At 45.8% G+C, this 13,056-nt stretch overlaps 1 protein-coding gene across 13 annotated transcripts in view; it reads left to right on the forward strand.

Annotated features, from left to right (window-relative positions):
- Positions 1-13,056, forward strand: part of LOC105494192 (HECT, C2 and WW domain containing E3 ubiquitin protein ligase 1) — a 468,767-nt gene that overhangs the window by 363,278 nt on the left and 92,433 nt on the right. For all 13 annotated transcript variants that reach the window (XM_011762396.3, XM_011762400.3, XM_024796674.2 and 10 more), the window contains 3 exons: positions 3,215-3,354; positions 5,910-6,031; positions 8,416-8,601. In XM_011762396.3, coding sequence (XP_011760698.2) covers positions 3,215-3,354; positions 5,910-6,031; positions 8,416-8,601 — 448 coding nt within the window. The remainder of the gene's footprint in view (positions 1-3,214; positions 3,355-5,909; positions 6,032-8,415; positions 8,602-13,056) is intronic.

The following is a 13,056-nucleotide window of genomic DNA, read 5'->3' on the forward strand; positions in this document are numbered from 1 at the left end:
TTTTTGTTGCTATAAGAGGTGATCCTGGTATTTTGATGCCACTTAGATTTCGCTTGGTTTTGGAGGGCTTTTTTTTTTTTTTCTTTTTTGGGTCTGTGTGTGTGTGTGTGCGTGTGTGTGTGTCCATTTACAAATTATGTATGTCAGCTGACTTTTTAGCTAATTTTCATTAGCCCTCTATCTATTATAAATATTTAACCTTTTGCTACAAAAAAAATGGAGGAGGATATTGATGGATAATTCCTAATGAAATAGAAGAGAGCTGCTGCCTCTCTCTCCTGTTTAAAGCTGGGGAACCTCTGAGGCTGCAGTCCTGCCCTGAGAGATTGAGACCCTCCTCAAGCCACTGCATGCCCTGCTTCCCCAGACGGCCTCTGTGCTTCGGCAGAGGTCAGACATGGGGCCAAATGCAGGATATGAGGCTGTTGACTCAGTAAGACCTGCGATAACCAAGGTCCAGCTGAGGACGTGTGAAGTAGGTTGTGACACTGCTGACATTATCCTCATCAAATAAGATCATATTTACTCATAATGCTCTGCTGTGGTTACTGCACATTGGAAAGGAAGGGAAGGTTACTGACATTTTTCTAAGCCCTATTCCAGGCATCTGTTGCTGAGTAAAACTACACCAAACGTAGTGGCATAAAACAACCACAAGCATTTCTTCTTACCATTATTTCTCATGGTTCTGTTTTGACTGAGCCCAGCTAGACAGTTCTCTCCCGGGATATCTCCTGGTTGCAGTCAGAGGGTGGCCGGGGCTGGAGACTCACATATTAGGAGCTTGATGCTGGTGGTTGGCTGGGCCTCTCAGCCAGGACACCTGCACAGAGACTTTCCATGAGGCCCAGGCTGCCTCAGAGCATGGCTGCTAAGTTCCATCACGAGCTGCTACAAACTCTATTAGTCAAGGTAGTTGAAGGGGACATGGATTCTGTCTTTTAAAAGGAGAGATACATTTCTGGAAGAGTATGTGGGTCTAAAAATATCGTTGTGCCATTTTGAGAAATGCGGTCTGCCATAAGGCATTTAGGGAATCCTCCCGGTAGCAGCTGCCTTAGTCTTTGGCAGGCCCCGTTCCCCGCCTTGGTCAAGGTCACACACTTGGGCAGCTTCTTGCTGGCACCCCCTGCTTTCCTGCCACAGCTATATTCCCTGAGTCCCCAGCAGGGAGAAGATCACAGAGGGCCATCGTTCACCATCCATCACTCTTCACAACCTCCCACCACAGATGTACGGGGTGGTGAATTACCACAAATATTTCTGTCTGTAGATACACCACCGCTCAGCTCATCGCCCCCTTCCACATTTTGTTCTAAGAGGCCTGCTCAGGAAATGCCTTGCAGTAACCACTCCAGGCAAAGGTGGCTTCTGAAAGGTGTCAGGAGTGAGTGGGAGTGTCCCCAGATAAAACAACAGTGAAAGAAAGCCCTTAGACCAGTAGTTCTCAAACCTAGATATAAATAATACTTCCTAAAGAACTCGTTAGAAATGCAGATTTTTATTTTGCTTCAATTTCTGTAATTTTAACAATCACTCAGATGATGCTCTTGCAAATGGCCTGGAGACTACAGTGAGAAAGCTTTCCTCTGTAAGATCAAGGAAAGGGCGGGGCACTGGTCTGCAGAAATCCTGCCATAATGGAGCCTCATCTGTGCAGCGAGCATCCCCGCGCGTTCCCACCTGGGATTGCACTTGGAGACTGGCTATTCCCTGCTACCCTATCTCTCATCCTCCTCCTCCTCTTCACCCCCTCATTGCTTTCCCGGAGACAGAAAGTCTCCAGCCTAGGCTGTTGCAGGAGCCCCCAGCTGCTCTCCGCAGCTCCAGGCTCCTCTCCTGCAATGCATTCTCCACTCCGACACTGGGTAATCACTCTCCGTGTACATCTGGCCCTGCCTGGTTTTTTTTGGTTATTTTTAGCAGCCACCCATCACCAAGAGCAATGGTTCATTCTCAAGATTGATCCCTAGGCCAGCAGCATCAGGATCACCTGGGAACTCATCAGAAATGCACATTCTTAAAAAAAAAAGAAAAAGAAAAAGAAAAAAAAAAGAAAAAGAAAAAAGAAATGCACATTCCTGGGCCCTACGCCAAACCTACTGAATCAGAGACTCCGGGGGTGAGGCCGGCAGTCTGTGTTTTAAGTCCTGCGGGTGATTCTGCGCGGCTCAGGTTGGGGAACCTGTGGCCTAGAGAATAGCACCCATCCTACTGCAGGGCACCCTCTGGGGCTCCTTCCTCCCTCTCCACTGGTCTCCTGGCCCTGCCTGGTGCCCACACACCCTGATGCCACTGCCAGGTGTCTCAGAGATCCCCGAGGGCGGCCTGCTTTCGCACATGTTGTTTCTCTTCTGAAATGTCCTTTCCCAACAAACTCTCCAACAAATTCATACTCCAACTTCACAATTTACAAACCTTGGGAGGTTCCTCATCTGTGTCCCACACACCTCTTGCCTGTCTGTGACAGCCTTTCACCTGGCTGGAGTTATGGCTTCCGTCCCATTTGCCTTTTGTTACATCTCGACTGTGTGTGTTTAAAGGGCAATGTCGTATTCTAATCCTCTCCTCCATCGGAAAGTCCAGCACAAAGCCTTCACACATTGGAAGGGTTAGCAAATATTTGGTACTTGGCAAGGTGGCTAGCTGGCTGGCCAAATGACTAAGTCCCCAACTTGGGAAGAAAAACAAAATGAGCCTTTGAATAAGCAGAAAACATTTATTTATTTGCCAGCATGCTATTAGGTATAATATTTCCATGACCTTTGCCCAATTATATCAATTATCCAACAAATAAAACTAAGTGAGTAGAACCGCTAGCCCAGTTTGTACACTTATTACAATAATGTTGAGGTAATTTGATATCTTAGTTGTAGCATTTTAATTTACTTCCCACACTCTTATTTTAGACTTAGCCTGATTTTGTTTAATGCAGGGCACAGGCTGTTTTGCATGATTAGTTATTATTTGTGTTGATTTTTGAAAAGTCACCATACTTGAAACTCATCATAGCTTACAAAACAAAAAGAACTCGAATCATCTTAGAGATACTTGTCTTGCTAATTGTGCTGGCTATCTTGTGGGAATTTTAAGCATTTCTTTCCTGACACTCAAGACAATTCTTTACAGATTTCTCCAATTATCTGATTCAGAGTATTGGCCCCCAAGGAGCAAACCAAAGTTAACTCCTGTCTTTCCATTTTCTAATGCAAAGGTATCAAAACATTCAGCGAACCATTGCAACAGAGAGGTCGGAAGAAGATTCTGGCAGCCAAAGCTGCGAGCAAGCCCCAGCAGGAGGAGGCGGAGGTGGAGGGAGTGACTCAGAAGCCGAATCTTCCCAGTCCAGCTTAGGTATTGGAGGAGGGGTCCCCACAACCTGTGATGGCTTCCAGGGGCTGTGTGACAGAGGGCTACAAGCCTGTCACCCTGCCTCATGGGGAGCAATGTGCCCCAGGGTGAAGAGAGTGGAAGGCCAGGGTAGAGGATGGTGGCATGCCTGGTGCCCCCAAGGGAAAGCAGACAGAATGAGCTTCCCACCAGGAAACTTAGGAGAAGTGATCACAGTGAAGGAAACACCACCGCCCTGGGGTGGGGATCTGGAGACAGGAAAGTAGATGAATTCCGGGGATGGAGCTGAATTTGCTAGAGTGCTTGTGGAGCAAGGCAACTTTGTCAGTGGCTCAATCATGTAGTGTTAACTAAATGTTTTATTTATTTATTTATAATTTATTGTTAAGTAAATTTATTGTATTTGTTGGTGTCCTAAGGATTTTTTCACTTATAAATAAAACATGCAATAAAAATTCACAGTCTATTTCAAAGGAGCTGTGTGATAACACTAGGAATAATCACTCATTTGCACATAGAATAAAATTCAGTTCCCCCAAGAGAAGAACCTGGGAATGAAGAGGTTTTCCAGCATGCCACAGGAGGGAATTTTTACCCACTACAGTAGGCATTCACCTGGGGCCTGGTTTTCCTGGTCTTCATTTCTTTAAATTGGCCCGAGTGGAACTCCGACAAGGATAATCGAAAGGCATGAGACTAGCTTCCACCTTTTTTTTTTTTAACCTGTAGTGAGATAAGATTATCACAGTGACATCCTAATAATCCACTTTCTTTTTAAATTGGGTAAATGATGGCAGATTTATTTGCCAAAAGAAGGGTTAGAGAACAGTCTGGGCAGGCAGCACTGGGATCCCAATCCTGCCAGGTCTCAGCCGTCTAGGGCAATGCAGAATATTGGACATTTTCATGTGATTTTTAAAAAGGCACATCCACAGTTCCACTACCAATTTTAATTCCCCCCTTTCAATTCATTTTACCAGATATGCTAACTAAACTGACTAGTTTAGGTTTTTCTGTTACTATTATTATTATTTATTATTATTGAAGAGAGAGTGTCTCTTTGTCATCCAGGCTGGAATGCATGGTGCAATCATAGCTCACTGGAGCCTCAAACTCCTGGGCTCAAGCGGTCCTCCCAGCTCAGCCTCCTGAGTAGTTGGGATCTCAGGCATGCACCACCACGCCTGGCTAATTTTTTCATTTTTTGTAGAGACAGAGTCTTGCTATGTTGCCCAGGCTGGTCTCAAATTCCTGGCCTCAAGCGATCCTCCCGCCTCAGCCTCCCAAAGTGCTAGGATTACAGGCATAAGACACCACACCTGGCCTGTTATTTATTTCTTTGTTCAAACTTCTGAGAGAGACAAGGTACAATAGCCAAGTAACTAGAAACACGAGGAAAAGGCAGCAGAAAGTTTATTTCTGAGTTTCATATTAAATGAGTTGGCATTTGCTGTATTTAAAAAAAAAATCCCACAATTAGTGGCTGAAACTCACAGCCATGCATCTACCCCACAGTTCTACAGGTTGGCAATTTGAGCTGTGCTCAGCTGGGTGGCTCCTCAGAATGCTACTGAGCTCACCTGTCCATCTTGGATCAGCTGTGGAGTCGGCCAAGGGCTGACCTGAGACGGCTGCCACTAGGGTGGCTTGTCCCTGCTCCCATGGCCCTGTGGCCTCTCATCTTGCAGCAGCCTCGCCCAAGCTCATTCTCATGGCCGTGGCAGGGTTACCAGAGAGTGGAGACACACAGGTCTCTTGAAACCCTGATGCAGAACTGATCCGTTGTCACTTCTGACATGTTCTGTTGGTTGAAACAAGGCACAAGGCCAGCCCCAATTCACCAAGGGGAAGAGCAGCAAAGTCCCAATGCAACTGGGTGTGGATACAAGGAGAGGAATTGTGGTCCTTTCCGCAAACAGTCTATCACAGCTATGGTTAGCAATTTGTAAAGGAAATAAGAAAAAATAGCCAGGCATGGTGGTGCATGCCTGTAGTCCCAGCTATTCAGCAGGCTATGTATCTGGGAGGATGGCTTGGGCCCAGGAGTTCAAGGCTGCAGTGAGCTGCGATCGCGCAGCTACACTCCAGCCTGGGTGACAGAGTGAGACCCCATCTCAAGAAAAGCAAAAAGAGAGAGAGGAAGGAAGGAAGGAAGGAGAAGGAGAAGGGGAAGGGGATAAAAAGGGGAAGGGGAAGGGGAAAGGGAAGGGAAAAGGAAAGGGAAAGTAAGGGAGAGAGAGAGAGAAAGAAAAGGAAGGAAGGAGAGAAAGAAAGAAAGAGGGAGGGAGGGAAGGAAGGAAGGGAGGAAGGAAGGAAGGAAGGGGAAGGAAAAAGAAAATCATTGTGATAAAAGGGAAGAGATGTTGGAGGACTTGAGCCTTACTGAAGTTATGCAGAAACACTGCTAGGAAATGATGATTCTTAACTGACATACATAAAGTAATGACACTTGGCCTAAATCCAACAGTCTGCTGTGTGGGTGAAGGCTTGTGTGCTGCTGCCATCAGGAGCGAAGTACAGAGGTTGAAATGCCTTTTTCCCAACTTCATTTTTTCCAGATCTAAGGAGAGAAGGGTCACTTTCTCCGGTTAACTCACAAAAAATCACCTTGCTGCTGCAGTCCCCAGCGGTCAAGTTCATCACCAACCCCGAATTCTTCACTGTGCTGCATGCCAATTATGTGAGTGCCCTAAAATGCGGAGGGAGGGGCCTGGCTTGGCAAGACCCAAAACACAGCTTTGTAAAGTCATCTGATAGATCTAAAAGGGTAGAATTTTAACGTAAGCAAGAAAAAACAAAGAAGACAGCTCAGTCCACTCTTTTGACTCTCTGTGAGTCTCCCAAAAAGGACAAAGGCTGGATTTGGAAATGCTGTTGCCTCTTTGGGTTTTTGTTAGGCTCAAATGTGTTAATGTCAGTGAAAGTGCTTTGGAAGCAAACTTGTTTTTATTATTATTAAAATTTTAAAGGAGCAAGATTATGAATCGGCCAGATTCCCTTCAACCTAATCGTTTTAGAAAATCATTTTCACTGATAAAATTTTAAAGCAGAGTTCTTCTAGGTAAATAACGGGCTTTCTTTTTGATATGGTTTTTTCAAATATCACACTGAAGTTAAATTTGATATGATTTTACATATGTAGTTTTTTCATTGCTTTTTTTGGTATTTTCAAGAAAGCAATGGCATGATATCACTATATTCATTAATTTTTCCATTCAACAAACATTTTTTGCGGTTCAGGCTCAGATCTAGGTGCTGGAGTCACAAAGACAGATTAACGTGACACCTAAACAGTAGGAGATCCCATTTTGTGGAGCAATGATGTGAAAAAGATCAGCCCAGTGTGACAGGACCAGGCCAAACTGAGGGAGGACAGAGTGCTCTGGGGGCGCTAGGGAGCATTCTTGGGGAGGCGGCTGAACTGAGTCCTGAAGGTCGAAAGTGGACAAGAAGAAGTCCAGGCAGAGGGACATCTGTAGAAAGGATGCACCCGTGAGGGGACCTGGGGGACAAGTCCAAGGTGGTGAGTGTGAGTGACTGGCAGGAGGGAGAGAGGAGGAGGGGCTGGAGACTGGGCAGCAGAACACCTGGTAATTAATGCAAAGGAGCCTGGATCTACTGCAGCAGGTCACAGGAGTCAACAGTAGCACTCGGGCTGCCTGACCAGGGGGGTTGATGATGCATTTTCTCTGGCAGAGTGTCAGGGAGAGAGACTGAGCTGAGGGGGTTAAGACACAGGCTGATTCAACCGCTGAGTGAGAGATGATCTGGCTGTGACCTAAGGAAGGGGTGGGAGCGTGGCAAAGAATGGCTCCATTCAAGGACATTTCTCATGGATTCAGCAGCACTTAGGTCCACCGTGATCATGAGTGGGCGCAAGATGATAACTCAAGAAAGACAGCGTAGTTTCTGCTTTGGGCACCTGGGTGAGGCAGTGACCGCACTAAGCTGGAGCTGGAGTTTGACTGGGTGATGGAGGGCGTGGCTACAGAGGGGGATATCAGTTTTTAGCAGGTTATTTCTGAGAAGCCTGTGGGATGCCCAGTGGCTCGATCCCAAGCAGCTCCCCAGAGGCGTTGTGGGGGCCACAGGGAGAAAGCGCGTGGCACATGGCCATGCCCCAGCTCTGGGTGCAGGTGGCCCTGGGCCAGTAGGAGCCACTGGCCCAACCAACCCCCTGTCTACATGTGATCTGTCCTTTCACGCACGCCCCTGCTGCCACACACACACACACCAGCCCTGTGTACTGTCACATTGTCATTTCTTTCTTCATCTGTTCCCATCCCCCAACCCCCTACACACACACACACACACACACACACACACACACAAGTTTTTACATAGGATTCAAAGAAATGACAGACCTCTCACGTCCAGCCTTCAATCCCCAGAGGCCCTAAATTAATGCTCCCTGTTTTAGACAGGTAGGAAGACCAAAGGCAGACCTCAATAGTCAGAGAAGGGACCATGGAGGAGAGAGAGGAGTGAGGTTCAGGCAGGTAGAGGGAGACCAAGGAGAGCCAGACGTGACTGAGACAGCGAGAAAACCGTGTGGAGTCGCATAGAGGGGTGGTGGGCCGCGTCCCGTACTGCGCAGCACTCAGGTGGAACGGGTGTCACAGATTGTCCATGTGGGCCAAGGGGGCATGATTCAATGCACATTTACTTTTTTTTTTTTTTTTTTTGAGACAAAGCCTTGCTCTGTTGTCCAGGCTGGAGTGCAACAGCACAATCATGGCTCACTGCAGCCTCTATTCTCGGACTCAGGTGATCCTCCCACCTCAGCCTCCCAAGTAGCTGGGACCACAAGCACGTGCCACCACGCCCCGCTAATTTTTAAAATTTTTTGTAGAGATGGGATCTTGCTATGTTGCACAGGCTGGTCTCGAATTCCTGGGCATTTACTTCTTGAGCAAGAGCTCATTTTCTGAGGCCTCTACCTCACACTCATAATAAACCGCTGTGTCACAATCACACTTAGCAGTGTTAGGGTGCTCACGGTGTGCTTGCTCTGTGTTTTTCCTCATTCCCCACTCCTTACCCCATCGCCCTGACCCGTCTCAGAGTGCCTACCGAGTGTTCACCAGTAGCACCTGCTTAAAGCACATGATTCTGAAAGTCCGACGGGATGCTCGCAATTTTGAACGCTACCAGCACAACCGGGACTTGGTGAATTTCATCAACATGTTCGCAGACACTCGGCTGGAACTGCCCCGGGGCTGGGAGATCAAAACGGACCAGCAGGGAAAGGTGAGTGTGACCCACATGCTGGGTTTTCATCAAACAGGCTCCTTCCCCAAGGTGAAGATTAGCAAGGATGTGAGGAGGAGGGTATAGGGAGGAGTTATGTCTGGGAGATGCGCTGTCGGCTGCCAGCAGGAAAGAGGGTGATGACCATCCACATCTGGGCTTCTCAACCTCAGGGCTACTGTGGGGAGAAGGGGGCCAGGCCAGGGGAATACCCTGTGCCTTACGGGACATTAGCAGCATTCCTATCCCTCAAGCCACTAGATGCCAACTGTTGTGACATTGCTAAGTGTTCCCTGGGGGGGCAAAGTCACACCTAATTAAGAACCACTGTCTGCATGATTTTAAATTTAGGTTTGGAACATGGAACCGAATTCTGTCCAGTGAACTTTTGGTTGTTTGCTTCCTTAGACAGCTAACTCTCAGGGGATAAACTCGTTGGTTAAATGCAGTGACACTGTTAGAGGATTTGTTGTGATTTCCCTAATACACCTTAAGTTTTCTGTAAAACAGCCTAACAAGCAGAATGGGGTGTGCTGGGCCCGTGTGATCTTCCCTGGCTTCCAGTTTGCCTCTGTGTGACCTTAACCCAAACTGGGCCTTTCTGGCCATGCTTTAGAAGACCAGCTGAGTCTGAAAACAAGAAGGTTTCTTCCTAATCTTCATCAGCCATCTCAATGTATTCAAAGGACAGGCCAAGTAATTTACTAGAACTGAACCTGTGTAACCTTCTATGAACTTTACCAGAGAGAATCCCTCCCTCTTTCTGGTCCAAGGAACCAGAAGCTTTGCCTGCAGTCATGTCTGTGACGTGTCCTTTCCTCTGTGAATGTGATCCTGCAAAGCTGTGTTCCTCAAAGGGAGCTGATTTGGCATCAATGTCCCCTCGAAGCCTTGCGTCTCTCTCCTACAAACCCCTTAGCATGCCTCAGAACCTGGACTCTCTGGAGTGTGTGGGGAAAGAATGGGGGACTCATTACAAGTCCATTCATAAAATGAATCTCTAGGACCAGCTCCTTAACCAGGGATGAATTAGGGGAGGGGAAAGAGCATGCCTTGTGTAGTAGAAAAGCCACTGTAGCCAGCATCTGCTCCCTGGGATCTTCTCGTTGACTGGACGTGGCCTCTGTTGGGAGAGGGACAATGATTTGTATGTGGGGACTTGGTGATACGCATTAGGGTGGGAAAATGAAACCTGAGCCAGAACAGAAAGTAGAGGAGCGGCTTATCAGAGCTGGGTTTCGGGTAGCCACGTTTACATTTATTGCTTAACCAGGACGCCAAGACAACACCACCATGTTCATCATGCAAACAGCACACACCAATGTGAACAGCTTGCTGAGTCTTGGATTTCCATGACTGCAGTTTTTGTACCAGGATAAGGATGTCAGGGAGCCCAGTGGAATGACAAGGAGGCTTCCCAATGCAATAAGCCCTGGTTCTCCATGGTACACATGCAGATAATGTGACATCCCCTGGTCGTCACACCAGCAGGGAAGCACAGAGGCTGAGATGCACTCTGAGAGTTTTGTTCCATTTGGGAATGCATATGAGGGAATTTCTGGCAAGAGCTCTTCCCCCTAATTCTCTTTAGCAAGAAGATATCATACATGAGAGAGAAAAATTCTGAATTTGAAATGAGAAGACTTTCAGTTATGACACCAACTAGCTGTGTGCCTACACACACATGCACACACACACACAAATGGTCTCACCTATTTCTTATTAATTGAACACACACACACACATACACACACTCATAGTGACAGAATGTCTAAGAGGCATACCATGTAGTGAATTGCTGGGGAAAGTTGCCTTAGACTTGCAATGTATTACCACAGTCCATAGGGTGGTCAGAAAGGAACAAAGGAGGATAGTGGGAAAAATACATGGACCAGTCCATCTCCGTCTAAATACATGACCCTGTGCAAGTCACTCCACCTTTCTGAGCCTTAAAATAGAAACAATAATGCCTACATTGCCTTCATGATTTTACAACCAGATAAATAATAAGTTCATGAAGGAATGATTGATAATATCATGACAGATTAGTAGTATCTGCCATTCTTTCTCTTAATGTCCCCCAAAATAATCCAAGATCAAGATCGTTAAGTGGGGGAAATAAAAGAATATCTCATTGCCAAAGCCCATTGATGAGGGGAATAGATTGAGAAAAACATATTAGGACTGTGTCTCACAGGTTTCACCCTTGGAAAGGATATGCTGCACAGCAGGCTGAGAGTTAGCAACACAACTCCCTGAACAATGGGGTGGCCATAGCTCACTATGCAAAAGCCACCTTCATAGCTGTCCAGAGCAGGTCCTTGCCCCTCACCCTGGACAATCTGCTTCTTGCTTTATCTACAAATTCAAACATGGCAACATTTGCTTTTATTATCCACCTTGATAGGAAGTAGAAGGGCTGGGCAGAGCTGTTTGGTGTCTTTGAATGCATGGTCATCTCTACAAAGGGGACAGAGGCAAGGAGCTCAGAGCTCTGCTGCTTCAGGAGGACTGGAGCAAAGAACACACTGGCATCTGACTCATCTGCCATCTTCAGATTCTGAGAAAGGAGGACAGAGCCTTCTGCCCAATTTAATAGAGATTGCATGTGTGCCTTATGCCTCATTCCAAGTCTGAGCTGAGGGAGGCAGTCACCATCAGAGAGGTAGGGCGGTGGGCCCCATGGGTCCTATCTTGTAGCAGACATGAGGCCAAGGCAGCTTCTGCTAAGGAATGAATAAATAAAATGAGAAGGGGCCTAGGAAGAGACACTAGTGCAAGAAGCAAACAGAATCTTGGTCTGACAAAAAGCATGTCTCTTTTTTCAGAAAGCATATTCTTTCTCAGAAAGTATAATTTTCTTTGGAAAATAGAACTGTTTAAAAGACATCTATTCATCATCCATGAAATGGCACAGGAGCACATGACTTCTGTTATTAACCAAGAGGAAAAAGCCACAAACAGAAAACAAGCTGGGAGGAAACAGACATAGGTAGTCTGAAAATAGCTGTTTTAAGATTGCAGGGAAAAGCAAAAGGTAATAATAATGGCATAAGGATAAAACAGAGCAGCACTGATGCTGTGTGAAATGTCATCACCGATATGGCGTATGAACATGGAAACAGCCCCTGAAGCAGAAGGAAGGGACCAGATTTCCATCAGTGGAGGAGACGGTTAAAAAAAAAAAAGCAAAAACTGAAAAATGAAAAAACTTATCTTCTCTATGCTTATCCTAACCATTCAAGTTAATGCCACAACCTTCCCTGACCCCTAGACCATGTGCTCCCCCATGTCACTTACACATTTATTAGGTTTATTGCTTATTGTCTGTTTCTTGTGGCAGGATTTTAAGCTTTTTGAGAATAGAAATCTTTGTTTTGCTCACTGATAAAACATCAAGAGCCAAGAATAATGCCTAGTATATAGTTGGCACTCAATAAATCTCTGTTGCACCAATGACTTATAGAGTTACCTGAGGGAAGAAACCAGAATACTAGGTACAGCAGGAATAATTAAATATTAATGTTAATTACATTAAATAAATATTAAATATTAAAATTAAAACGTTGCTGATTTAAAATAAATTATTTAGGTGAGCAGATTAATTGGGCTCACTGAATTACAGTAAAGGTAATTAAAATACATTAGATATCTACACATGTTCCGGAATGTCTTTAAATAGAAATTCTTTAAAAATCTTATCAACATGCAGCCATGATAATATAAAAGTTACCTACAAAAGAATAAAAATCAGACAAGCTTCAAATTTCCCATCCTAAAAATGAAACTAGAGAAATCCACAGAGCAATGACTCCAAGATATTGATGAGAAAAGATTGTAGCCCAGTAGTCCTAAATACAGACAATGATTGTCATTCATGGGTGAAAACAGAAAAACAACCTCAGGTGCAAAAGCAGAGCTTACCCTACTCTTTTACCCATCCTGATTGTTACGGTTTGATAGTTTGGATATGATTTGTTTGACCCCTTAAATCTCACACTGGAATTTAATCCCCACTGTGGCAGTGTTGGAGGTGGGGCCTAGTGGAAGGTGTTTGGGTCACAGGGACAGATCCCTCAGGAAGGACTGGTGCCATCCTTGCAGCAATGAGTGAGTTCTTGCTTATTAGTTCCCTCTAGAGCTGGTTGTTAAAAACAGCCTGGCACCCATTCCCTACCCGTACACTCTCTGGCTTCCTCTCTTACCATGGGATCTCTGCACATGCTCCCCTTCACCCTCCATCGTGAGTGGAAGGAAGCAGCCTGGGGCTTTCACCAGACGCCCAGTCTTCCAATCAGCAGGATCATGAGCCAAATAAACCTTCTTTCTTTAGAAATTTCCTGGTCTCAGGTATTCCTGTATAGCAACACAAACACACTAAGACACTGATGAAACACCAAAAGCCATTCTCCAGATGGATCACTAACAAATCAAAGCACGACATTAATAGTGAAA

Source organism: Macaca nemestrina, chromosome 4, assembly GCF_043159975.1.
Source record: "Macaca nemestrina isolate mMacNem1 chromosome 4, mMacNem.hap1, whole genome shotgun sequence".
Classification (NCBI taxonomy): Eukaryota; Metazoa; Chordata; class Mammalia; order Primates; family Cercopithecidae; genus Macaca; species Macaca nemestrina.